The sequence below is a fragment of the Schistocerca nitens genome, unplaced genomic scaffold (assembly GCF_023898315.1).
Source record: "Schistocerca nitens isolate TAMUIC-IGC-003100 unplaced genomic scaffold, iqSchNite1.1 HiC_scaffold_376, whole genome shotgun sequence".
NCBI lineage: Eukaryota > Metazoa > Arthropoda > Insecta > Orthoptera > Acrididae > Schistocerca > Schistocerca nitens.
Window position 1 is genome coordinate 6142568 of NW_026045910.1, and position 24899 is coordinate 6167466.

The window sequence follows — 24899 nt, forward strand, 5'->3', positions numbered from 1 at the left end:
GACACTGAAAACACTGTTGCTATAATGATTCACACATGATGTGCCAAATCTAACTGTGTGTAGTAGACCCTACCACTTTATTACCACATTACTTTTATTTCAGATTTAATTATGTATGACTGATACTTGTTATATCTGTGAGTGCTGTCTGAGATTGTCATAAAAAAAAGGAATGCTATGATACACATTTGTTTCTATATGCTCATGTTCCATTCTGATTACAGTTATCATTAAATGTAAAGCTAGTAGTAATTATAATGACAAAAGTTAAAAGCCTCTGTGATAAAATTGGGATGAATATAATGTGTATACCTGACAAGAGTGAGCTATTTTCATATTTGGTTCTTCATCCAAAATGGTACTGGGCAGATGTTACGAAGGGGGATGGGATGGTCGAAGTCAAGGCACTCACAACAGGTTTTGATCTGTTAACAACTAAGGCCAGTTACTCAGATGAACATGTTCACAAGTAGAAAGCAAACTCAAAAAAATTGCAGTGATTGAATTCAGGAATCAGAGGCTAACAATCTTGATGCTTTGAGAATAATCAAACCATGTGCAGCAACAGTGTCAGTGCCATAAATTCACAAAATACCATTAGATGACATTGGCCACTCACACCAACAAATATTTGTTTATTAACATGGAGAGAGTACCAAGACAGTCACATACAAATTATTTTTGAGACATACATTTGTGAATTACCTTTCTTCGTTTCTGTCTTACATATTGGCAGAAAGCACAAGGACATCAGCAGCTCTAGCCACAGAGGTTGTAGCTCATTTTGTATAGGTCAGTACAAGTTTGCATATCTCACTTGATTTGCGAGTCATAAGAAGGCACATGAAGATAAAACTGTCTAGCTTTGAAATGATAGCATTGAAAAATAACGCCAATTCGAACAGCTAATGCTTAGTATAATAACTCTGCTCTTTCATATATGATCATTTGTAATCCTACCTAAACTACCAGTACGTCAATTAAAATTTGTGACTATTACTGCCATATAATAATATTACTTTCATCATTTATGAGTTGCATTCTGTGATGATAATGACAATGACGATCACAACAACATTTATATATCATCTTTGAAGGTTTAAGTACAGAATCTCTAGTTTTTAAGACATTTATGTTTTAGCTAGACCTCAATACCACAATGCAAAATCATACATACAATAATTGTACTTGAGTGATTGTTATTGTTGTCTTCAGTCCTGAGACTGGTTTGATGCAGCTCTCCATGCTACTCTATCCTGTGCAAGCTTCTTCATCTTCCAGTACTTACTGCAACATACATCCTTCTGAATCTGCTTAGTGTATTCATCTCTTGGTCTCCCTCTACGATTTTTACCCTCCACGCTGCCCTCAGTGATTAAAGGAATATTATTCTGCCCTACATGAAAAAAGCAGTTGGAGGATGGTAAGATATTTCTGTTTCCCTTTGAAATTTGTGCAGTAGTTTTGTTCCAAATATCCCTGTTGTGACTCTACAACTACACCCATACTTTGCAAACAATTAAGAAGTGTATGTCAGAGGTTACTACCCATTGTATCAGTCTTCTTCTTAGCATATCGATGACATACCTTACTGGTTGTCATTGTGGTGAGAAGCTCAGCCAGACCAGTGACACAATTACCAGGGGATGATGGGTATTGTATGAGTTGTTAGAGCAGCTTCTCATTCCATTCTCATATGGAGCACGAAAGGGATGACTGAAACTTCCTGAGATATTAAATCTGTGTGACAGACTGGGGCTTGAACTTGGTAACTTTGCTTTTCGTGGGTAAGTGCTTCCTGCTACAGAATGAAAAAGTCATTCTAGGAGAATGAATGCTCTGTGCAAACTGTAATTAGTCCTAAATTGGATTTTTTATATTCCAACCACCAGGCAGTGGAAGATATGCCGACAGATCTACCCTCTATTTTAGATAACGTCCAAATGAATGTGGTTAGCATTTTAAAGTTTTGTGAATTGTCCAACATTTTCCCAAGATTTTAAGGCAATGGTTTTAATGCGTTAACCGGGTGAGTGGCTCACCCATGCATTTTGTAAGTGGTCAATCAGTGATATTTCCCTGCCTCTCTTTCTGCTCCTTTGTCGTTGTACTTGTTTTTAATCTCATGTATAGCACCTTTTACTTTTTCACTGTCGTCTTAGCACATCTGAGATAGAGTGATTGTGTGGTCAATTTGAGTGAGGTGGGAGTGAGTGCACGAGTGCCATTTTATAGATTTTCTCCTTACTGTGTGCAACAATTTTAGAGATTTTCCTCCACATTTGTTTTAACGAGTGTAAGGACACTGATAACCTCGCAATTAAGCACCTGTAAGCTCGACCACACACACACACACACACACACACACACACACACACACACCAATAATCTAAACTTTTCTTTCATATCCCTATGAGAGCAGTACATAGGTGGTTGTAGTATATTCCTGGATTAATCTCACTTAAGCTTTGTATGCAGGTTTTTACGGGATGGTTTGCATCTGTCTTAAAACACCTGCCAGTTCGGGTTTTTCAGGATCTCCATGAGACCCTTTGATGGGTGAAACTGTGACATCCCTTCCCTCCTCCTTCATTCGCCGGGAAGAGAAGTGACTCGTAACGAGTTTCTTCCCCATCGGTGTGACTTGGAATAGCACCTGTAACTCTCATAAGAACGCAACTCCTCACGTGGTTTAAAAATATTGTGTTATCTGTCCGCAACAGTCTTCTCAGTTTGTGTGAACGGGTAAACTGCAATTGTTTATTTTTATTTTTATACCCGATTAGTTCCGTGATGAATTAAAATCTTGATTTCATCATTACGGTCATTTTTCACATCATACATAGCGAGAATGTAAATTTGTGGTCATCTATTCCATTGCTATGTCCAGTTATTAACAACGGTCCAACGTAACTCCAGAGATAATGTATGTTGGAGTAAATGTTTTTTTAAATACGCCGTAATACTGGTTTAAACTAATCACTCTTCACTGTTCATTACTGATGTACTCACTTAGTGACTTAAAATGTTTAAAGAGTTAGGCAACACTTAAGATTTACCTCTTGACTCAGATTTTATTGTTCTTCCTGTAATTAATTGTTTGTCCCTACAACACACGCACAGCAATATGTCATTCAAGATTAACTTCTGTTCAGTTCAGTAATCGTGATGCTGACGACAACTTTTGACTAATCGGCATACTTGTCTTTCTTCGTGTCTTCGTTTTATTGTGTCCTACTCAAGACTACAAATTGTATTTCTGTTGTTGATCCATTGCTCTCAAGGTCTGTAACTGTTCATCAGTACAAAGGCTAAGTCCAGTACACCAATATCACTCAATTGAAGTCTTAACACTCGTCTTACTAAACCATTGTGTTGAGAATGGTAAAGATTAACTTTCCGAATGACTGAGCAATACTTCAGTCTCTACCACACAAATTATCAAACTTCCAAAACTGAAACAATCTAATAGCATTTGCGTCCAGACAACTATCAAAAAAGTACTCTAGAGCGACTCAAGAGCAACTAACTAACCGAACATTTCCATATCTGAGTTGCATTGTAGTCACATTGAATTTCTTTTTCGATGCGGCTACAACTCTCTTCCATGAAAAATGTTATCTTTGACTGAATTACTTTCTTGGATTTAACCTTCGTTCATATGATTTTGAATTTATTCTATAGATGTTTGATAAAGAATCTACGATAATCCTTTCCTTTTATCTCCCCTTTTTGTATGCTAATCTCAGTATTTGAATAATATAGGTGTTAATCAAAATATTACCAGTGTAGATTTTATTGTCAATAGTTGCCCTCACTGTCAAGATGACTCACTTCCCTACTTTAAGTTTCCACAGAATTTGTTAATTGGGGTTTCTGCCCTTGGGGAATTACAGAACAAACTCATGACCATTTGTGCTGGTCTTCATTGTATATGTTCAATCCCCTGTTAGTCCTGTGTGGTATATGTTACACACACTTTAACAGCAATCTAGGATGGGTTGCAAGAGTATTTTGTAAGCAGTCTCTTTTGTAAACTGATTACACTGCAGTAGTATTCTACCAATGAATCAACTTTTGCCACCTGCTGGGCCTATGTGATTGTTCATTTCATATACCTACAAATTGCTACAACCAGATATTTGTATGAATTGATCAGTTCCCGTGTGACTCATTTATGTTGTAGTCATAGGATGATATTTTATTTTTCATTTTGTGAAGTGCACAATTTCACATTTTTGAACACTGAAAGCAAAATTCCACTCTTTGCATCACTTTGAATTTGTATCGAAATCCAATAGAATGTTTGTGGAACTTTTTTCAGATGTTAATTCATTGTATGTAATCACATATTCTGCAAAAATGCTGGGGTTGCTGTAAATATTGTCTGCCGGGTCATTCATTTACAACTTGTACAGCGAGGGTCCCAACAGCCTTCCCTGGGTTACATTTGAAGTTACTTCAAAATCTATCAATGACTCTTCATTCAAGATAATGTACTGCTCCCTGCAAATGGGGGGGGGGGGGGGGGCGGGGGGCACGCCATCAGTCCAGTTACAAGTTTCACGTTTTCATAATAAGTGCAGATTTGGAACTGATCAAATGGTATTTGGACTCAAGAAATACTGCATCTGTCTAATGCCTTAGTCTGTGGCTTTCAGAATGTCACTGAGAAAACTGAGAGTTGACTTTCATGTAATCGATGTTTCGGAATCCATACTGGTTGGCATGGAGGTCATTCTATTTGAGATACCTCGTTCCAATAGAGCTCAGGGTATGTTACAAGATTCTGCAACAAATAGGTTTCAAGGGTACTGAATAGTAATTTTATGGATCACTCATACCACCCTCTTTATAGACTAGTGTGACCTGTGCTTTCTTCCAACAACTGGACATGGCTTTTTGTTTGAAGGATCATTGGAACGGGAGCACAGAGCAAAGTCTCACAGTTCATGATTTTCAATTTTTGAAGAGGCAGTGTTTATGGTTTATCTTGGTATCATTAGTGTATCCTTGGCTGTAATTTTGTACTCGAGGCTATAGCAACATTTAATATTTCACAAAAAAACAGTTCTCTCGAAGTAAATTTTTGTGACAGCCTGCCCAGACTCCAAGTTGGTTGCCACAAATGTTGAATTTGGTTGTCATGTGTTATTTGGATGGGCAAAACCAAATTATTTATTTAAGAAAAATTATATGAAGAATAGAAAAATCAAACAAGTGTTAGTCATAAAGCACTAAAACATAATTGAGACCATTGTAGACACCAAAATAATAATTTAAATAAATACTTAAGAAAATGACTTACATGGCAAGTCTAGTCACTTTCAAGTGCATTCCCATTATTTTCACTTTCATTAAGGATGTGTGGTCATGGGGTACATAAGTCATACACCCACATTTTGCATTCTATACAATGGAATCATTTATCCTTAGCTTTGCTGTTAGCAACTGCTCTAAGTGGCCTCTACACTGATGTGAAACCCATTTTGTCCATATTGTAAATTTTGTGAGATTGAAACTATGTTGCCTAAGAACTGTTGTCAAATTACTGAAAAAAGTGTTTGAAATTTGTTTAGCTGAAACTAGAAGCTCGTGTTGAGCTAGTAATCTTTAGTGGAGTGCCATGTTCAAAAGTCTGTGAACTTTTCATTTCCAGCAAACCCATTAACCTACCAAGATTTAGGAAATTTAATAGAATTTACCATGGACAGGTCATAATCCAGAGTTTTGATTTATTTTGGAGTTAATCTTTAGTAAACTTTGGCTGATTGAAAAACATGTTGGTTCTTTCTTGTTAGCATTGGAAAAAACTTTCTCTGTTTGGAAATAAGCAAATGGTGATTCAAGGCTGACCCATCTTTTCATTGACAATCTCATTTTGAGGAATCTTGTTAAATTTTGATAATTAATTTGATTAGCTGCTGCTTTATAAGTTGATAATCCCTCTTCTTTTACCTTTATCACTGTTGCAAGCATGGTGAATGGAAGAAACTCTCCTTAGTCTGTCCATTTTTATTGATTTATCAGTATCTTCACCTGAAACAACCGAAAAAAGTAATAAAAAGGCCTGCCTGGATTGTCACACTTGGCAGCCAACCACAATTTTTTTTAACAACCAAACCCGAACAGACAGTTCAGACAAAAAAATGAGCTGAGAAAACAGGCCTCAATGTTAATACAGAATAATGTTGTGCAACCTTTATACAGTGATGGAATGTAATCGGTATATATACTTCATTGAATACATATTGAATAATGAGAGTTAATTATATAAAAAATGAATATCTACAGTTTCAAAAACAGAAAAAAAACCAGGAAACTGTCAGCAGAAACTAGAAACTGTCCTCTTTGCTCAAAATATTGTGATCATACTGTGACTTGAGTTTAGACTGCTAGGAAGCAGCAGCAACTGAGACTGATGAAACAAACATGTGTAACAGCCTGCTCCAATCTTCCTTATTTGTGGTTAACAGAGGGGCTAACTCAGCCATAAATTCAGTATAGAATCAGATAGGGATTCCATCGTGCCCTGGAGCTTTGTTTAATTTTAGCAGTTTCAGCTGTTTCTCAATGCCTATAACACTGATATCTAGTTGGCCCAGCTTCATGGTGCTGGGAGAATTAAACAAGGACAATATTCCTGGCTTTTCCTGTGCAAAGGAACATTTAAAAATGGAGTTCAGAGTTTGCGATTTTGCTGTGGTACCTACACTTTCAGTTCCCATCTTGTTGACGAGTCATTGGACACTAATTTTGATGCCACTGACACTATTTGTATATGAGCAGAATTCCTTCAAGCTTTGTGAGAGTTCTTTTGATGATATTCTGCCGTGGTAGTCATTGAAGGCTTCACCCATTGCCCACTTGATACCAAACTAGTATCATTTAGCATCTCTTATCTCTAGATCTATGCTTTGTTCTACACCTATTATACAGGGTGATTCAAAAAGAATACCACAACTTTAGGAATTTAAAACTCTGCAACGACAAAAGGCAGAGCTAAGCACTATCTGTCGGCAAATTAAGGGAGCTATAAAGTTTCATTTAGTTGTACATTTGTTCGCTTGAGGCGCTGTTCGTCAGCGTCAGTTGATGCTAAGATGGCGACCGCTCAACAGAAAGCTTTTTGTGTTATTGAGTACGGCAGAAGTGAATCGACGACAGTTGTTCAGCGTGCATTTCGAACGAAGTATGGTGTTAACCTCCTGATAGGTGGTGTATTAAACATTGGTATAAACAGTTTACAGAGAATGGGTGTTTGTGCAAAGGGAAAAGTTCTGGACGGCCGAGAATGAGTGATGAAAATGTAGCACGCATCCAGCAAGCATTTGTTCGCAGCCCAGGAAAATCGACTCGCAGAGCTAGCAGAGAGCTGCAAATTCCACAAGCAACTGTATGGAGAGTCCTACGAAAAAGGTTAGTTATGAAACCTTATCGTATGAAATTGGTTCAAGCACTGTCTGCAGCTGATAAGATTAAAAGAATCGATTTCTGTGATTTTATCCTTGCTCAAATGGAAACAGATGAATCTTTCGTTTCAAAGATTGTGTTTAGTGATGAAGCAACTTTCCACACTAACGGGAAAGTCAACCGTCACAATGTCTGTATATGGGGCACTGAGAATCCGTTGGAAACAACTCAGTATGAACGTGACTCGCCTAAGGTGAACGTTTTCTGTGCCATTTCAGCCAATAAAGTTTTTGGTCCCTTTTTCTTCGAAGGTGCTACTGTAACTGGACTACAGTATCTGGAGATGTTAGAGAATTGGCTGTTCCCTCAGCTCGAACAAGAAGCACAACAATTCATATTTCAGCAGGATGGAGCGCCACCACATTGGCACTTATCTGTCCGTAACTACCTGAACGTCAACTACCCGAGGCGATGGATCGGCCGCCAGGCAGCCCGTGACAGAGCACTTCATCACTGGCCTCCAAGAAGCCCTGATCTTACCCCCTGCGATTTTTTCTTATGGGGGTATGTTAAGGATATGGTGTTTCGGCCACCTCTCCCAGCCACCATTGATGATTTGAAAAGAGAAATAACAGCAGCTATCCAAACTGTTACGCCTGATATGCTACAGAGAGTGTGTAACGAGTTGGAGTATCGGGTTGATATTGCTCGTGTGTCTGGAGGGGGCCATATTGAACATCTCTGAACTTGTTTTTGAGTGAAAAAAAACCTTTTTAAATACTCTTTGTAATGATGTATAACAGAAGGTTATATTATGTTTCTTTCATTAAATACACATTTTTAAAGTTGTGGTATTCTTTTTGAATCACCCTGTATAGTGGTCCCTATTTCTTTATGGTGATTGTATGACATGAAGGTTCCCCCGTATCATGAACTTCTTGTACATGTCTTTGATGTGCCTGGTAAACTACTCATTTAAAGCTGAACCACAGTTCTTCTACTTGCTCTTCTATAGAGCTCTTATAAGTAGGTGTTAATAACTTTTCACTGACTCTCTAACAATTTTTGTCCTGGACGATGGAGGAATGATTGATTTGCAGTTTTTTCTTTGTCACTTTATTGACACACTGCAGTGGGTTAAAAATTTATCCTGTGTAAATGTTTCTTAAAACACGTGTGCATGAACTTAAGTATTACTATTGTGGTAGGGAATAAGTTCATAGCATTTTTCCCTAAATTTAATAAACACAACAGATGCCCATAACAGAAAGTACATATTCTCCTTCACAATTTACAACAGGCTGCCAACAGTGGGTTAACTATAAGAAATCACATGTTTTTAGGTGAAGAACTTGTCAAGCCATGTTTGGAGTGCATTTTCATCTGTGAAGAAAGTTCTTTGAAGATTGTTCAATGGAAGGTGGAAAAGGTGAAAATCTGAGGCAGGGATGAGGCGAATAAGGTGGATGTAGGACGTCCCAACCCCAACTCCAGTCATTGTTCTTGGATTGCTTGTGCAAGACATCTGCGTTGTTAACGATAAATGTCAGCAGTGATGGTTACAAGTAATTTATGGTACTGTTCCAAAAGATGCATAACATTATCTTTTGTGGATGTGAGGTCTTTGTACAGGGAGTTAACTGCTTTATTATGGCTCAACCATTCCTTTCTTTTCCTTATTTTAGGTTAAAGACACCATTTCTCATCACCAGTAAGAATACGGAATAGGAATGGTCACTGTTGTTCGCAAGCCAGTCGATGACAAGCAAACAGAGGTGCACATATGGCCACATGCCGATTTCTGTGATTTTTGACTTAGAGCATGTGGTACCCATACACTCGATTTTTGAACCTTCCCCATTGCGCGCAAATGTTGCATGATGGTGGAATGATCACAGTTCATCACATTTGCCAGTTTTTGAGTACACTGTTGTGGATTAATGCGTTTAAACAATCTTCATCAAACCCTGAAGGTCTTCCTGAATGTGGAGAGTTACTAATGTGAAAACAATCCTCCTTAAAATGAGAATATCATTTTCTTGACTTGCTCTGTCCAATGGCATTATCCCCATATCCAGGGAAAATGTTTCTGGCTACCTCCACTGCTGTCACCCCTCTATTGAAATAAAACAGAAGAATATGTCAGAAATGCTCCAATTTCTTCACTTGGCACTTCATTTTGTAGCAACCATAGCTCCATTCATTATCCACAAATGACAGTATGTAAACTCACATGACAACAGTGAACTACAAATAAAAAATGACAATCGATAAATAAACCCATAGTAACTGGAATACCGACATGCGAAGCAAAAGTGCTATGAACATATGCACCAACATAATGTGAGATATTTTCATTAATTGTTAGTTATATCTCGGCATAATGTCCATCTCTTGTTTGTGGTCACTGAATTAGACTTTGGGGATTAAAACATACAGATGGTGGGTGATTTTAATGCCAGGATTGGAAATTGAACAGAAGGGTATGAAAAGGTTATGGGTAAATTTGGAGAGGATATGGAGGCCAACAGGAACGGGAAACAACTCTTGGATTTCTGTGCCAGTATGGGCTTAGTAATCACAAATTCATTTTTTAAACATAAGAACATTCACCGGTATACTTGGGAAGGCAGGGGAACCAGATCTGTCATTGACTATATAATAACAGATCAGGAATTCAGGAAGGCTGTGAGGGACACAGGTGTATTCAGGGGATTCTTTGATGACACTGATCATTATTTAATCTGCAGTGAAATTGGGATTGTGAGGCCGAAAGTGCAGAGGTCAGGTCCATATGTAGGAGGATAAGAGTGGAGAAGCTTCAGGATAAGGAAATCAGGCACAAGTACATAACAGCGATCTCAGAAAGGTACCAGTTAGTTGAATGTAGTCAATTACAGTCACTGGAAAAGGAATGGACAAGGTACAGGGACGCAGTACTAGAAGTGGCTAAAGAATGTCTTGAAACAGAAGTGTGTAAAAGTAGGATGAAGCAAACAGTTTGGTGGAATGACACAGTCAAGGCAGCCTGTAAAAGGAAAAAGATGGCGTATCAAAAATGGCTACATACTAGAACTCAGGTAGACAGAGAAAGGTATGTTGAAGAAAGAAACAAAGCCAAACAGATAATTGCAGCATCCAAGAAGAAATCTTGGGAAGACTTTGGAAACAGGTTGGAGACTTTGGGTCCAGCTGCTGGAAAGCCATTCTGGAGTGTAATTAGCAGTCTTCGAAAGGGAGGTAAGAAGGAAATGACAAATATTATGGACAGGTCAGGAAAACTGCTGGTGAATCCTGTTGATGCCTTGGGCAGATGGAGGTAATATTTTGAAGAGTTGCTCAATGTAGGTGAAAATACGATGAGTAATATTTCAGATTTCGATGTACAATGGGATAGGAATGATGGTGGAAATAGGATCACATTTGAGGAAGTGGAGAAAGTGGTCAATATATTGCGGTGCAATAAAGCGGCTGGGGTGGATGAAATTAAGTCGGAACTCATCAAATACAGTGGAATGTCAGGTCTTAAATGGCTACACACGGAAATTGAAATGGCTTGGGAGTTGGGACAGGTTCCATCAGACTGGACGAAAGCAGTAATCACACCAATCTTTAAACATGGAAACAGAAAAGATTGTAACAACTACAGAGATATCTCTTTAATCAGCGTCGTGGGTAAAATCTTCTCAGGTATTGTTGAAAGGAAAGTGCGAGTATTAGTTGAGGACAAATTGGATGAAAATCAGTGTGGGTTTAGGCCTCTTAGAGGTTGTCAGGACCAGATCTTTAGCTTACGGCAAATAATGGAGAAGTGTTACGACTGGAACAGGGAATTGTATCTATGCTTTATAGATCTAGAAAAGGCATATGACCGGGTTCCTAGAAGGAAGTTATTGTCTGTTCTATGAGATTATGGAATAGGAGGCAAACTTTTGCAAGCAATTAAAGATCTTTACATAGATAGTCAGGCAGCAGTTAGAGTTGACGGTAAATTGAGTTCATGGTTCAGAGTAGTTTCAGGGGTAAGACAAGGCTGCAACCTGTCTCCACTGTTGTTCATATTATTTATGGATCATGTGTTGAAAACAATAAACTGGCTGGGTGAGATTAAGATATGTGAACACAAAATAAGCAGTCTCGCATATGCAGATGATTTAGTTGTGATGGCAGATTCGATTGAAAGTTTGCAAAGTATGGTTTAAAGATTAACATCTCCAAAACGAAAGTAATGGCAGTGGGAAAGAGATATAAATGGATTGAGTGCCAAATAGGAAGAACAAAGTTAGAACAGGTGGACGATTTCAAGTACTTAGGATGCATATTCTCACAGGATGGCAACATAGTGAAAGAACTGGAAGTGAGGTGTAGCAAAGCTAATGCAGTGAGCGCTCAGCTACGATCTTCTCTCTTCTGCAAGAAGGAAGTCAGTACCAAGACTAAGTTATCTCTGCACCACTCAATCTTTCGACCGACTTTGTTGTATGGGAGTGAAAGCTGGGTGGATTCAGGTTACCTTATCAATAAGGTTGAGGTTACGGATATGAAAGTAGCTAGGATGATTGCAGGTACTAGTAGACGGGAACAATGGCAGGAGGGTGTCCATAATGAGGAAATCAAAGAAAAACTGGGAATGAACTCTATAGATGTAGCAGTCAGGGCGAACAGGCTTAGATGGTGGGGTCATGTTACACACATGGGAGAAGCAAGGTTACCCAAGAGACTCATGGGTTCAGCAGTAGAGGTTAGGAGGAGTCGGGGTAGACCAAGGAGAAGATACCTGGATTCGGTTAAGAATGACTTTGAAGTAATAGGCTTAACATCAGAAGAGGCATCAATGTTAGCACTGAATAGGGGATCATGGAGGAATTTTATAAGGGGGACTATGCTCCAGACTGAACACTGAAAGGCATAATCAGTCTTAAATGGTGGTGGTGGTGGTGGTGGTGGTGGTGGTGGTGGCGGTGGAGGAGGAGGAGGAGGAGGAGGAAATACCAACAAAATATAAAGAAAAGAGTTGACACTACTAAATAGGTATCACCTCATAGAGAAGTAATGATTGTAGTAGAGAAAGCTGTCATTTTTATAGTCATCTTTACAATCTGCAGTTATAGAAAGGGAGACAGAGTAGTTAAAGTTATCAAAACGTTATTGGAAAAACAAACAATGATTATACATGATGGTGGTTTTCCACCAAATGTACAAAGAATGACAAAAACACTGTCAGTAATAGACATAATGGCTAACCAACTAATTGTATTGAAGCAAGACAGAAAGAAATTGTACGTATCCCAGGCTTAAATACTGTAGGAACACTTTCACATTAGATACAAATGATAATTCCAAGGCAAAGATGAAATACAGAGAAGACAGATGGATAAAAGACTATGTGAGAAATTACACAGAAAGTGAACAACTTAACAGACAAATAATGACACTGTAAAAGGCTATGGCAACTTGATGAAGTGTATAAATGAAGCTGCAGAAAATAATATTCACTGACATAAGACATTCCACCAGCCCATGAGAATGTCACAGAAGTAGCGTGACAATGAATGGGCAGAAGTTGTACAGCAATGTAAAGGAGCATTATGGATACATAAAACATGACCACAAATTATGTCTTCCTCATGAAGGCACTAACAAGGATGAAAAGAGTGCTGAAGGGAAGAAAAGAGAGAAATGAGAGAATTCTGCATCTCCAACGACAAGGATAACCCACAAAATAATATTTGGGATAAATAAGGTGGTTCGAGGAAAATTTGAGTATTAACTATTAATGCCCAAATAAAGATGCAGAATTCATTGACATCTGCCTGATACAAATTGCTCTTACTGAAGCACCACAGAAAGTGAAGAAAAACCAAGATAATGATCATCTTAATCAACTGTTCTTTCTGAAGGAATTACGAAAAAAAAACAGTTTTTTTAGAAAGCACAGCCCATGGCCGAGATAGCAGTCTGAATTTTTAGCTTTTTTGTATTCATCACTTGCTGATGCTATAGCATAAGAATTATGATGATTAATCAAATTATTATTTGTATGTAATGTTTTTTTTTTCCTTCACAGCTTCTATGCATAGTAATGTGTATATGACTTTATACTATTATGGTTTTATGCACCTGTTATTTAAAAATTCTCTACCATTATTTCAGTGCCCTGAGGAAGTATGGGACAAAATATTTGAAGTTAATGTGAAAGCTGCATTTCTGCTATCAAAAGAAGCATTACCTTACTTAAGAAAGAGAGGTGGAGGATCAATAATTTATATATCATCCATTGCTGGATATCAACCTCTAGGTGTAAGTAAAAGAAGTTCAGTAACTGAATAGTGATTGTTAAGGCCTGTATATTCACAAGTTCACAGTCTCACTTCATCATGCTTTGTATTTGCTGTATAATACTCATGTTAAAGTTATGTTCAGTCTTTTGCACACAAGCCAAAACAGTTAACACCAAATAATAATTATAAGAATGCAAAAACTCAACCTTTTTTTTAAGCACTGTGTATACACTCGAACGATGAAATTGACTTCAGGTTTGAGGTTGACTTTAGCAGACACAGAATAATGACCTGTGTAAAATGTAGGAAAATTTAAATTTTACTTACTTACTGAGAATGTAACTTTAACTGGTGATGTAACTCTGTACTATAATTATTAATAAAGTGTGATCTGTAGCGTCAGCCATTAACCGGTGAGCGTACATCGCGAACCGGTGGCTCAAGGATGCAACAGTTTGAAAAAAAAATTGAAAACATAGTGCCGCGTTGGCCGCTGAACGCCTGCGAGTTTGCACGACGCAATCCGCCTGGGCCGGCAACCTCGCGGGTATGCGTGCTGCTAGAGATCCTACAGCGCACCTACAGGATAACGCTAGGAGTGGAGAAACATTTAAGACTAAAAAATTTTGATCTGTTTTAATTTTGTACGAAATTATAATACGATAAATGTGGCTTGTGCTGGGTTATGAATTGCATTTCATTTCAGTTGCTGGGAGCATACTCTGTTAGCAAAACTGCTCTTCTGGGTCTGACAAAGGCTGCTTCAGTAGATTTGGCAAAAGATAATATCAGAGTGAATTGTGTTGCACCAGGAATTGTTAAAACAAGATTTTCAAGTGCTGTAAGTATTTGTGAAAGGTCTATGTGCAAATATGATAGTTGTCATTATCTGAAAATGTATCTTCTTTTAAGTTATGTGTCTTAATAATAAAAAGATTCCTTATAAACGCATTTCTTAATAATATAAAACTTCCATGTAAGTGCAATATTATGAAAAGGATGTCTGCTACGCACCATATAAAACAGAAGTTGAGTTACAGACAGGCACAACAAGAAGACCGCTATACATTTGAGCATTGAGCTGAAAGGTCTTCCTCTAAAAGTGGAGCACGCGCACACACGCACGCACGCACGCACGCACACACACACACACACACACACACACACACACACACACACAACACAACACAACCATAGTCTTTGGCCATATACAGTTTTACCTGGTGGAAAACGATCTGTGGGTGGTAGGGGTAAGGAGGAGAGTCTGAAAGAGAGGGGGAGGGATAGCAGAGTAAACATGGGAGAAGGTGTACTGCTGCTTGTGGGAACATGTAGGGACATGGTAGAGAAACGATACAGCTGCTCGGTGCAGTTGGGAGTTTTCAGATGGGTGGGGATAAGGGGGTGGGGGGGGAGACAGAGGAGCAGATAGAGAGAGGAGAGGAGGGGAAAAAGACTGGTGGGTGCATTGTTGGAATAGTTGGAATAGAAGGCTGTGTGGGGATGGAGTGGGAGCAGGGAAGGGGATGGGGGGTGAAAGACAAAGTCTAATGAAGGTTGGAGCCAGAGGGGGTTACAGGAAAATAGGATATATTGCAGCACTACAACTTCCCTCACCCCATTTCTGCTATCCTTTCCTCATTGTGCCCCAGCATCCTCCTTACCCCCGCAACCCACTAATTGCTTTTCCATGAGGCAGAGTTGGTATATGCAGTCCAGCCCCAGTGTCCAGGAACAGTGGTTTGTGTGTGTGTGTGTGTGTTTTCTGCATTAGAAGAAGGCTTTTTTAGCTAGAACCTTAAATGTATAGCAGTATTTTTGTTGTGCCTGCCTGCAGCTCAGTGTCTCCTCTATATGGTGAACAGCAATGTATGCTTTTCATAACATTGTCGTTATTCCATCTTGGGTTTTCCAGGATGTGTAACATTCATGTTATTCTTACTCCATTCATATCATATGCACTCTCTACTTTAAATAACATTGATATGATTAGTCCCCCCCCCCCCCCCCCCCATGAACCATGGACCTTGCCGTTGGTGGGGAGGCTAGCGTGCCTCAGCGATACAGATAGCCATACCGTAGGTAAAACCACAACGGAGGGGTATCTGTTGAGAGGCCAGACAAACGTGTGGTTCCTAAAGAGGGGCAGCGCCTTTTCAGTAGTTGCAAGGGCAACAGTCTGGATGATTGACTGATCTGGCCTTGTAACAATAACCAAAACGGCCTTGCTGTGCTGGTACTGCGAACGGCTGAAAGCAAGGGGGAACTATGGCCGTAATTTTTCCCGAGGGCATGCAGCTTTACTGAATGATTAAATGATGATGGCGTCCTCTTGGGTAAAATATTCCGTAGGTAAAATAGTCCCCCATTCGGATCTCCGGGCGGGGACTACTCAAGAGGATGTCGTTATCAGGAGAAAGAAAACTGGCGTTCTACGGATCGGAGCGTGGAATGTCAGATCCCTTAATCGGGCAGGTAGGTTAGAAAATTTGAAAAGGGAAATGGATAGGTTAAAGTTAGATATAGTGGGAATTAGTGAAGTTCGGTGGCAGGAGGAACAAGACTTCTGGTCAGGTGACCACAGGGTTATAAACACAAAGTCAAATAGGGGTAATGCAGGAGTAGGTTTAATAATGAATAGGAAAATAGGAATGCGGGTAAGCTACTACAAACAGCTTAGTGAATGCATTATTGTGGCCAAGATAGATACGAAGCCCACACCTACTACAGTAGTACAAGTTTATATGCCAACTAGCTCTGCAGATGACAAAGAAATTGAAGAAATGTATGATGAAATAAAAGAAATTATTCAGATACTGAAGGGAGACGAAAATTTAATAGTCATGGGTGACTGGAATTCGAGTGTAGGAAAAGGGAGAGAAGGAAACGTAGTAGGTGAATATGGATTGGGGCTAAGAAATGAAAGAGGAAGCCGCCTGGTAGAATTTTTCGCAGAGCACAACTTAATCATAGCTAACACTTGGTTTAAGAATCATGATAGAGGGTTATATACATGGAAGAACCCTGGAGATACTAAAAGGTATCAGATAGATTATATAATGGTAAGACAGAGATTTAGGAACCAGGTTTTAAATTGTAAGACATTTCCAGGGGCAGATGTGGACTCTGACCACAATCTATAGGTTATGACCTGTAGATTAAAACTGAAGAAACTGCAAAAAGGTGGGAATTTAAGGGGATGGGACCTGGATAAACCGAAAGAACCAAAGGTTGTACAGAGTTTCAGGGAGAGCATAAGGGAACAATTGACAGGAATGGGGGAAAGAAATACAGTAGAAGAAGAATGGGTAGCTTTGAGGGATGAAGTAGTGAAGGCAGCAGAGGATCAAGTAGGTAAAAAGACAAGGGCTAGTAGAAATCCTTGGGTAACAGAAGAAATACTGAATTTAATTGATGAAAGGAGAAAATATAAAAATGCGGTAAATGAAGCAGGCAAAAAGGAATACAAACGTCTCAAAAATGAGATCGACAGGAAGTGCAAAATGGCTAAGCAGGGATGGCTAGAGGACAAATGTAAGGATGTAGAGGCTTGTCTCACTAGGGGTAAGATAGATACTGCCTACAGGAAAATTAAAGAGAGCTTTGGAGAGAAGAGAACCACTTGTATGAATATCGAGAGCTCAGATGGCAACCCAGTTCTAAGCAAAGAAGGGAAGGCAGAAAGGTGGAAGGAGTATATAGAGGGTCTATACAAGGGCGATGTACTTGAGGACAATATTATGGAAATGGAAGAGGATGTAGATGAAGATGAAATGGGAGATACGATACTGCGTGAAGAGTTTGACAGAGCACTGAAAGACCTGAGTCGAAACAAGGCCCCCGGAGTAGACAACATTCCATTGGAACTACTGACGGCCTTGGGAGAGCCAGTCCTGACAAAACTCTACCATCTGGTGAGCAAGATGTATGAGACAGGCGAAATACCCTCAGACTTCAAGAAGAATATAATAATTCCAATCCCAAAGAAAGCAGTTGTTGACAGATGTGAGAATTACCGAACTATCAGTTTAATAAGCCACAGCTGCAAAATACTAACACGAATTCTTTACAGATGAATGGAAAAAATAGTAGAAGCCGACCTCGGGGAAGATCAGTTTGGATTCCGTAGAAATACTGGAGCACGTGAGGCAATACTGACCTTACGACTTATCTTAGAAGAAAGATTAAGGAAAGGCAAACCTACGTTTCTAGCATTTGTAGACTTAGAGGAAGCTTTTGACAATGTTGACTGGAATACTCTCTTTCAAATTCTAAAGGTGGCAGGGTAAAATACAGGGAGCGACAGGCTATTTACAATTTGTACAGAAACCAGATGTCAGTTATAAGAGTCGAGGGACATGAAAGGGAAGCAGTGGTTGGGAAGGGAGTAAGACAGGGTTGTAGCCTCTCCCCGATGTTATTCAATCTGTATATTGAGCAAGCAGTAAAGGAAACAAAAGAAAAATTTGGAGTCGGTATTAAAATCCATGGAGAAGAAATAAAAACTTTGAGGTTCGCCGATGACATTGTAATTCTGTCAGAGACAGCAAAGGACTTGGAAGAGCAGTTGAACGGAATGGATGGTGTCTTGAAGGGAGGATATAAGATGAACATCAACAAAAGCAAAACGAGGCTAATGGAATTTAGTTGAATTACGTCGGGTGATGTTGAGGGTATTAGATTAGGAAATGAGACACTTAAAGTAGTAAAGGAGTTTTGCTATTTGGGGAGCAAAATAACTGATGATGGTCGAAGTAGAGAGGATATAAAATGTAGACTGGCATTGGCAAGGAAAGCGTTTCTGAAGAAGAGAAATTTCTTAACATCGAGTATAGATTTAAGTGTCAGGAATCATTTCTGAAAGTATTTGTATGGAGTGTAGCCATGTATGGAAGTGAAACATGGACGGTAAATAGTTTGGACAAGAAGAGAATAGAAGCTTTCGAAATGTGGTGCTACAGAAGAATGCTGAAGATTAGATGGGTAGATCACATAACTAATGAGGAGGTACTGAATAGGATTGGGGAGAAGAGAAGTTTGTGGCACAACTTGACCAGAAGAAGGGATCGGTTGGTAGGACATGTTTTGAGGCATCAAGGGATCACCAATTTAGTATTGGAGGGCAGCGTGGAGGGTAAAAATCGTAGGGGGAGACCAAGAGATGAATACACTAAGCAGATTCAGAAGAATGTAGGTTGCAGTAGGTACTGGGAGATGAAGAAGCTTGCACAGGATAGAGTAGCGTGGAGAGCTGCATCAAACCAGTCTCAGGACTGAAGACCACAATAACAACAACAACAACAACATGATTAGTCCGTTTCTTGTTTTTAATATTGTAGGTCTTACGCAAAGTGTTATCAATAGCTGAACAAATAAATGTCATGTTTATGTATCCAGGATGTTGGAAGTTTTAAATTATTTTATGACTCTAATGCTGTAAATATAGCCAAATAAAATCAGTTTAGGATAAACTAACAGAGAGGGGAAGTTTCAGGTAAATATAATAAGAGCCTGGGAAGTGAAAGGCATTCCTTTATAATAGCTGTTTTCAGCTACAGCCATTTATGATGCATTTCTGTACATTCCCAATACCACAATAGCCTGCAAACCGGAAATCATGCATTCTCTAGGTGTTGTGGTAGCTGTGTGGTGGGAGAAAGCTAAGTACTAAGGATTTTTATGTTATGTGCTGTACCTCTATGAAAATAATTGTATGTCAGTGAAGCAAAGTTATATCAGTTTCCAAAAGTAGTTGTTTCTTTGTTAATGTGCCATCGCTAATGTATTTTATTTGTGATATGAGGTAACAATGAAGAGGCAAAAAATAAATTCCACGAAGAAAGCAAAGGTTGCACAATATGAGAAAAAACATATGTTGTCAATTCATAAAGTGCATAACAGCAGGTGACCATGTAAAATCCAAACTTTTCAGATATACAATTGAGACCCACCAAAGACAACACATAGTGGATGAAACATGTATAAGCAGACAATAAGAAAAAGGAAAAGTTATGTTTTGCAGTATGAGATTTTTTAAGATCCATAATATGTGATTTTAACTTTTTTTCCCCCTATCTTACAGTCTGACACCCATCTTGATAATGATATGCTGCTTTCTCAACATTGGGCATACTTTTTTGTGATGCTTCAATATTAAGTAACCTTTCTAGAAGTATGTGGTGAAAATTGTAATTATTGTGTACTTATATTGTTGAATTTAAGGTTATTCTTCACTGCATACTAAATGCATCTAACAAAGCAAAATTCTTTTTGTAGCTGGATGGAGAGTGTGTGAAATTGCACTCTTTCTTGAGGGATTCATTTTTATCCTTTTTTTTAAAATTTCGTCTACAGTGTATACATTTGTTCTGAGTAGACATTTTACTTACGTTGCTTGCTGATGGTGTGAGTGAGTGAATTCTTGAAGTCCAAAAATCTGATATGTTTGAAACAAAGGCTAAGCATAATGATAATAGAGTGTTTTGGTCATGAGAAACACATACGTTACCAGCTTAATATGAAAATATAAGTATTAAAAGCTTGGAAACAAAGTAAGTCTTAAAATGCGTTATGCTTAGCACAACAAAACAGCGGTTAAAATTGACTGGTAGTGGAAAATGTGGAGCCATCATGAAAAATAAACATATTCATACAGTCATGGGCTTTCCAATAATTGTGGGGCTCGCAACTGTTTAAGAGTATGTGTGTGATTATTATGGACTGCAAGCCATTGCAGTACATCGTCCTTTACTCTCTCACTATTTATTCTCCCAGACTTACTGTCTAGGAAACATATTCTGATGACAACCTAGCTTGCTCGTAGGACATTGATTGTGGCTTATCCCGCTGTGTTCTCTTATTTTACACCACATATTTTGATTACTGTGTGGGCTGTGCAGAAAACATCACCTAATACCCATCAAGCAGCCTGTCCGGGGGGGGGGGGGGGTCAGTGTCATACAGTTGTTAACAACTTGGTGACACACCTGTTCCCATAATGCCCCAAAAGAACCTCAACATGATACAGGGATTAACTTTCCTCCGAGATCTAATGCTGCAGCGACAAACAACTATGAAACACTTGGAGAAGTGAGGGACCCACTTCAAGGTCTGACAGATAACAGGGTAAACACCGACACATTGACCTTCACTTTTGAGTGGAATTTGCTTCCAGGAAATGTCAAAATATGTGTGACTGCTGCAATGTGAAGCAGTATTTCTTACCCCCAATCCGTATTTTAAATGACAGCATTTCAGGCATTTGTCTTTCAAGTGTACATACGACCCACTTTGTAACTTTACGATCTTATCCCCCAAATCTCATTGCTTTGCTACAGTGGTGATCCTTGTGACTGTGATCACTTTCTGGTGATTATATCACTCCCTTGTCAGTGCACACTGGACCATTTGTCATTTTGGGCTCTTTGAGAAACAATTGGCAGTTGTATATCCCTGCTGTCACCTGCACTCCCTCTGTGTCAGACTGCATCAGTAAGGTAGTGGGATACATCTCTGATGCGATTATCTGTGGTGCTGGAACAGCTGTTTCTCTTTCTACAGGTCTGCTCGACCACTGGCTGGTGCCATGGTGGACCAAAAACATTACAACAGGTATTCAGGATTGTCAAATGGCCTCTATGCACAACCTCCTCCTCACTTTTAAGTGGCTTCGTGTAAGGCTTGCTGTCTAATTATACATGGTAAGAAGCAATTCTGGGAGTCCTATGTTTCCTCCAAGGAAATATATGCCTCTTCATCCCAGGTACGGGCCAAACTCCATAGTATTTTGGGCCACCAAAGATCAACAACTGTTCTGGATCTGTTTCTTCATGGTAGTATTTGAACAAATGCATCGGTTCTTGCTGAACACTCTGCAACCCACTTTGTGACAATGTCAGTGTCCTTTTGTTACCTGTCTACCTTTCAAACACAGTTGAAGAAATCTCTCTATCCTTCACCCCCGTTATGCAAAATTATATAATGAACTTCTCACTGAAATTGGACCTGCTTCAGGCTCTTGACCTGTCATACTATAGGGCCTCAGGCTCTGGTACAATTCATAATCAGATGATCCAACAACTGTGTATTGTTCAAAATCATCTACTCATGGTCTTCTACTGTATTAGGATAAAAAGTGCTTTCCATTCACAGTAGTGAAATAGTACTCGTCCCAGTCCATAAACCAGTAAAAAACCCTACGTTCATTGACAGCTTCCAACCGCTTAACCTCACCATTGTATTCTGCAAAGTGCTCGAAAGGACGGTTAGGCTGTTTTTCAAATCACAGGGGCATTTTGGTTTTAGGAAGGGACGATGTACAGTTGGCCGTTTGATTAGGTTGAAGACATCGCTCTGAGATGCTCTTTCTAAGTGCCAAGTTGCTGTCGTCTTTAATGTACATGAGGCATACTATGTTGCCTGGCACTATCAAATTTTACTTACCCTTCATGATGAGCTTTCAAGGCTCCATACTGATTTTTATTCATCAGCCTTTATCCCACCAGTTGTTTCAGGTTAGAGTTGGTACATCACTCAGCTCCCCATGGGCCCGAGACAACAGCATCATGTGCAGTGCCATGGTATGTGTCACACTCTTCCTCATTGTCATTAATGGGCTAGTGACATCCATAGGACCACTGGTCACACCCTCTCTATGTGTCAATGACTTTTGTATTAAGTATAGCTTTCACTCTGTAGCCTTGGCTTAACACCAGCTCCAAGGCACCACCTAAGGGCTTTCCCTTGGAACCATTACCATGGCTTTCAGTTCTTCCTCACAAAAACATAATTCATGCATTACTTTTGTCATACCACAGTCCATCCTGACCCAGAACTTACTTGGGTACCCAGTGGTTAGACATTGTTGAACTGTCTTGATTTTTGCAACACCTCTCTGATGAAAAGCTGCTGTGGATGCTGCCTGTTCATCATCTAATGACTAACTGTATTTGAAGGCTTACCACTCTCTGTTTCATGCAACTCTTCTTCATATTTACAAGGCACTGGTCTCATCCTGATTGTACCTAGTTAGCCAAGTTTATTGCTCAGTGAAATCTTCAGCTTTGAAATTGTTGGACTCAATCAGTCGTCATAGAGTAAGGCTGCCCTCTAGCACTTTCTGGACTAGGCCCATAGATGGTCTCCTTGTCAAAGTAGGGATCTTCCTTCTTCATTTCCAATAGTACCAACTTTTGTTCACTTACGCACTCACCAAGCAATTTCCTAATCATCCAACTTCTCAAATTATACAAGGTGCATCGAAACCCTGACACACACTATTGGGTGTCACTACCTGCTGTAGTGTGCCTCAATGCCCTCTGCCACAACCTCTGCCTAATGTCCTTAGAATGTGCATACCATGTTCCAACGTGAGGTTATTACTGCGTCTTGCACTACTCTTTCAGTTACAGTATATGAAGTCAGTTACATTCACAGTTTAAGTTTGCATCACATTAATAGTTGTATTTATTTTATTTAGGAGTCTGTCATCGACAGTCTAATTTCGTTACTGTTAAAATTGTGTTAACTCCTAGGTAGAAAAGCTAATTTAATAAATTTGAATATGAGGTCTGATCAAAAAATTCTGGAGTATTTGTAATGTAGAGCCAATGGTGTTTTGGAGCGAAACGCAGTTGGCACCCCTACACACGCCTGTGTTTAATGTGTAACTGCTGGAAGTCTCATTGTTGTATGTCTGTTAGTTATTGTCCAGTGTGGTATTGAGTAGAATGTTGTGTTGTACAGTTTGCGAATTTTGAGATGACAGAGATCTAATGTGTCTGCATTAAATTTGGCATGAAACTCAAGAAAACCTTTACAGAGACACACCAAATGATGCAGGAAGCCTGCGGTGATGAGTGCTTAAGGTGTACTTGGCATTACGAATGGTTTAAAAGGTTTAGAAATGGCTGGACGGAAGTTAAAGATGACTGTAGTTCAGGACGCCCTTCGACACTTGCATCAGGAACGTCAGTGAAATTGTGCGTGCCAATCAAAGACTGACTGACTGGAAGATTGCACAATAATGTGAAATTTCAGTTGGATCATGTCATGAAATCCTGACACAATGTCTTGAAATGTATCTTGTTGCTGCCAGTTTTGCCCCATGGCTCATGAGTCAAGACCAGAAAGGCCTTCACCTTGCAATCTGCGAAGAGCTTTTGGATCATACAAATAAATATGAGATGTTCCTTAAGAGAATCCTAACTGGTGACAAGAGGTGGGTCTATGGTTAGGATGTTGAGACCAAGGTTCAATCGCCACAATGGCCTGGGAAAGGTTCTACAAGACCAAAAAGAAGCTCATCGGATCAGGTCAAATGTCAAAGCCATGCTGATAGTTTTCTTTGACTTTGAAGGATTAGTTCTTCATGAATTTGTGCCACAGGGACAAACTATTAATTGGTGGTACTAACGGGGCATGTTTGTAATGCCTATGAGAAAATGTGAGAAGGAAATGACCTGAAATGTGGCGATACAATTCATGGCTCTTGCATCACAATAATGCACCTGCACATTCATCCTAGTTGGTGTGAGACTATTGCACAAGCCATGAAATCACTGTGCAACCTCATTCTCCATACTCTTCTGATTGGTCCCTGGGGACTTTGTAAATAAAAAAAAATTGAAAACCCCGTTGAAAGGACAAAGATTTGCAACGTTAGACAAGATAAAACAAAATTCGTAGATGGCACTTCCCGCGATCCAGGAGGAGACGTACCAAGACTGCTTCCCTAAGTGGAAACAGTGTTGGGAGCAGTGTATCAATTGTGGAGGAAAGTATTGCAAAGGGAACTATGCACAATAAGTAAAAGGTAAGCGTAGAAAATTTTTGTGGACAATGTACCGGAAGTTTTTGAACAGCCGTCATACACCTATTGCTAAAGCTTAAATAAAGGCGTGAACAAGCTGAATTTTCTTTCTTTTTTGATACTGAAAAACAGAAGCCATTTGTAACTTCTTGTATTGACATCATTTACTTTAAAGTAGTTTAGTTTATAGTTTAATTACAGAATAGGAAATAATACAAAACTAATGAATAAATACACACTTGTCACTGGCAGAGATTTTTCAAACAATATAGGGTACCACTATAGCTTTATTTTTTCAGTGTATGAAAACTGTAGTATCAGGAAGAAATTACATACTTATTTTTATACCAACAAGAACTATTTTCACAAGTTTTAATCTGTTTTGTCATGATTTG

At 39.2% G+C, this 24899-nt stretch overlaps 1 protein-coding gene across 1 annotated transcript in view; it reads left to right on the top strand.

Moving 5' to 3' along the window:
- The window catches only part of LOC126229608 (dehydrogenase/reductase SDR family member 4-like), a 43307-nt gene that overhangs the window by 870 nt on the left and 17538 nt on the right, over positions 1–24899 (top strand). The window contains exons 3-4 of the mRNA XM_049942349.1: positions 13567–13713; positions 14401–14535. Of these exons, the coding sequence (XP_049798306.1) occupies positions 13567–13713; positions 14401–14535 (282 nt within the window). The remainder of the gene's footprint in view (positions 1–13566; positions 13714–14400; positions 14536–24899) is intronic.